Raw genomic sequence first — 3,504 nt, forward strand, 5'->3', positions numbered from 1 at the left:
GGCTGTGCTTGCGTTACAAAGTTCAAAATATGCTCAATTAACTCCAAGGTGAACTTACAGTTGTCTACACATACTTTCCAGGTATTAAGAGGCTTTTTATTATTTATGTGATTTTGCTGCTTATGCCGCAAATGTAATTTTTGGGGGTAAATTTAGCAAAGTTGGTAAATGTGAATTTCAAAACATCTCTATTAACCAGTATAAGAAGACCAATTTACTTGTCACTATCTCATAAATAGTATTTTATTCTTGAAAAGTAATTGTGAAATTCAACATTTATTCCTTCATCCCGAGAAGTTATAATAAGAATAATTATTTGTCTTATTTTTTCCTCCCTGAATTATTAGTATAATCTCTGTAATATGCAAGAGCAATAAGACTATTCCCTATGGCATTTACATGTACGCTATAAAGTACGTTCCCATTCACCCTTTCATGTTCTTTCTTTCCAGTTGCTGCCAAATCTGTATATTATATAAAAGTACGTATTCAACAGGTAAGTTTTATAACTTTCTATTCTTCTCCTTATTTGCGTAGTCATTTTTTCTCTTATTACCAGGAAGATTTTTTTTCCTATTTTTTTGTAATTTTAGCTACTTTGTGTTGACTAATCTTACAATTGTGTCTTTCTCTTTCCACTGCCCCTCTGGTACTTTAATCTATCAAGAAGAAAGACAAATAGTAGAGATTAGTGGAATATCTTAGGATAAGGGAAAGGTGGCCTTGCCCTGTATGCAAAATTTGAAAAGTAAAAATAAAAGAAAGTAGCAGCCTCAAAGTTAGTTTTGAATATCCTTGGCAGTGCACATGGTTCACACTTCTGTCAGTGTGCGCCAATCTCCCAGAATATCCTACATTTTACTTTATAAGCATCAATGTGACACTGACATAGTTGGCTCCTGTGATAGAGCTGTGAGTCATGAACCCAACGTCCTACATCCTGCAAGACATTAGCATCCTGGCACAGCCTGCGTGCACCTGAGAAGAAGACTCGAAGATTTAGATTTTTTTGCAAGGGATAACACAACGGTGGTATATTTACTTTTGCAGAGGTCATGAATGCATGAATATTATCTAAAGCAGGCATTATTTTGTTTAAAGGGGCTCTTGGAACATTTTTTGCATCACCAGAAAATTAAAGCTGGCACAATGTCAACAAACATCAGCAAAAAAAAGGGACTTTTGGTCCAATGGATGCCTAGCCCAGCAAAATGTTGTAAGTTGTTACTTGTGCCTTGTGTTGTAGCTCGTGAGAACAAGTCAGCTAAAAACACGAAACTCACATGTCATTGATACTGCTGTCATTCTTGCTCTTTCAGATGTATCTGTAACAGCTATTACAAAGTCTTTTTACATCTTCCACATATCAAGTCAATCAATGAAAGTAATTACTAACCAGCTTCTTGAACGCAGTCCAGCCCCCGAGGATCTATGACTCTGCTACGATGCATCTGCCAATGAGTCGTTGAGTAACAAGTAGTTTTCATTGCAATGGAAGATAGAAATTACACCACAGTAAATGAGATATTTCTTCTTGGCTTCACAAATATGCACAAGTTCAAGATCGTTCTCTTCATTTTGCTCCTTGTGGTTTACTGTGTAACAATTTGTGGGAATCTCTTGATCATCACCCTGGTGTCCATGAGCAGGACCCTCCACACTCCCATGTACTTCTTCCTCACCCAGCTGTCCATATCTGACATTATGCTCACCACAGATATTGTTCCTAACACTCTTGCCTGTATACTCAACGACGGATTGATTATGTCTTTTTCCAGTTGCATCATCCAGTTTTATATCTTTGGATTCTCCGAGTCCATCGAGTGCCTTATACTAGCAGTAATGGCTTACGATAGGTATCTGGCTATCTGTAATCCTCTCCGCTACACCACAATCATGAATTTCACCTTGTTTATAAAAATGATCCTGATTTCTTGGAGTTTAGGGGCTTCACTTATTCTTGTAACTACACTCTCCCTTTTTGGACTGGAATTCTGTGGACCAAATGTCATCGATCATTTCTTTTGCGATTTTGCCCCAATAATGCAACTGTCTTGTTCAGAAACATTGACGGTAGAGATGGAGGTTTTCTACTTGAGTGTTTTTGTTATGATTTTACCTTCTGCCTTGACCGTAACGTCATATGGATGTATTGTGAACACCATCCTCAACCTCTCGTCCGATCTTCAGAAGAGGAAAGTTTTCTCTACTTGTAGTTCACATCTGACCGTTGTTTCCATTTTCTATGGGACATTAATCACTATTTACATGATTCCCACACAAGGAGTTTCAATGACTGTTAACAAAGTTGTCTCTCTGCTCTATACTGTGGTGACGCCATTGCTGAATCCGATCATATACAGTCTACGAAATAAAGACATCAAGGAGACAATTAAGAAGCTAATTAAGTGACTTGGTATAGTAGTGCTTCTCTGGAGGAACTTATTTTGTGACTTTCTTAGAAACCTATACAATCTGTTGTTATTACGAGGAACCCATACAGCTATCCTCCCTGTACTATAATAATAACATCTCTGAGGAACCCCTAATAACAGTAGGTTCTGGGGTCGCTAAAATTCTGCTTGGGAATCACTGTTGTATGTTTATATCATAATCATATCTAATGATAATAAGAAAAAATAATTAAGTTAATTTGAATGAAATGAGATGTTAGAGTGTAACTGTCATTCCAGGTAACATTTCAGAATGAACTGTTATAATTGAAATAATTTAATTATTTCTGACCATGTTATGACTTTTTTCCTGATTTATTTTTACCAGTTATAGTCACTACAGGCTCTATCATTATTGGACAGTTGTCTCTGAGCTAGTGAGTGGCAACTGCTGCTATGATGTCTCCCATGCACAGCACACACATACATAAGAGATTAATGTTCTCCTTTATCTATGTGGCACATATTCAGAATCAGCAGCAGTACAGAATACTGCAGTACTGAGCAGTGTAGCTGAGAATTCAGCACCGGAATGAGATAAATTACTTGCTAGAAGTTATAACAAGGATCTGATTTTTTTTCCCTGTTTTAGTGCCTCCCCTGTATGTATATCTGCCCATTCCCATCCAATCCTTCTGGCCCAGCATCATTATACATGGTATCTCTTTTGCGAGGCAACGGGACTTGCGTATGATACAACTGACGTCATTGTATCATCAGCCTTTCCACTTCCATAATAGACACTGCACCCAGTGGTAGTATGGGCTGGGTCTGGACTGTCCTGTCATGGAGTATTGTACGTAAGCCGCTTAAACTTTCTAATTAGGCATTTGGCTTAATTATACACTTTCCTTCTTTGATTACACCAGTCCTGAAGGAAGACAGCATCGAAACGCGCATCAGGGCTGACTCCTTCAAAGGGACCAACTTTACATCCTGGTATGACTTAGTCTATGTTATCGATAACTTTTGCTGTACGTTGACCAACATTATCCTGCATATACGATATTCTGACATATTATGTAATTGTGTATTTCACACTTGCATTTTA

General features: G+C 37.6%; 1 protein-coding gene across 1 annotated transcript; it reads left to right on the forward strand.

Moving 5' to 3' along the window:
* The first annotated feature begins 1,491 nt into the window (after positions 1 to 1,491).
* Positions 1,492 to 2,412, forward strand: LOC141165449 (olfactory receptor 11L1-like). Its single transcript, XM_073651046.1, has one exon. It carries the CDS (start codon positions 1,492 to 1,494, stop codon positions 2,410 to 2,412), a length of 921 nt encoding a protein of 306 aa, XP_073507147.1.
* The last annotated feature ends 1,092 nt before the right edge of the window (positions 2,413 to 3,504 follow it).

This window comes from Phyllobates terribilis, unplaced genomic scaffold, assembly GCF_046119375.1.
Source record: "Phyllobates terribilis strain yellow unplaced genomic scaffold, ASM4611937v1 Scaffold_11__3_contigs__length_659146591, whole genome shotgun sequence".
Taxonomy (NCBI): domain Eukaryota; kingdom Metazoa; phylum Chordata; class Amphibia; order Anura; family Dendrobatidae; genus Phyllobates; species Phyllobates terribilis.

Excerpts from the sequence above, each read along its gene's own strand:
- LOC141165449 (XM_073651046.1), top strand. The coding sequence starts at position 1,492 with ATGGAAGATAGAAATTACACCACAGTAAATGAGATATTTCTTCTTGGC.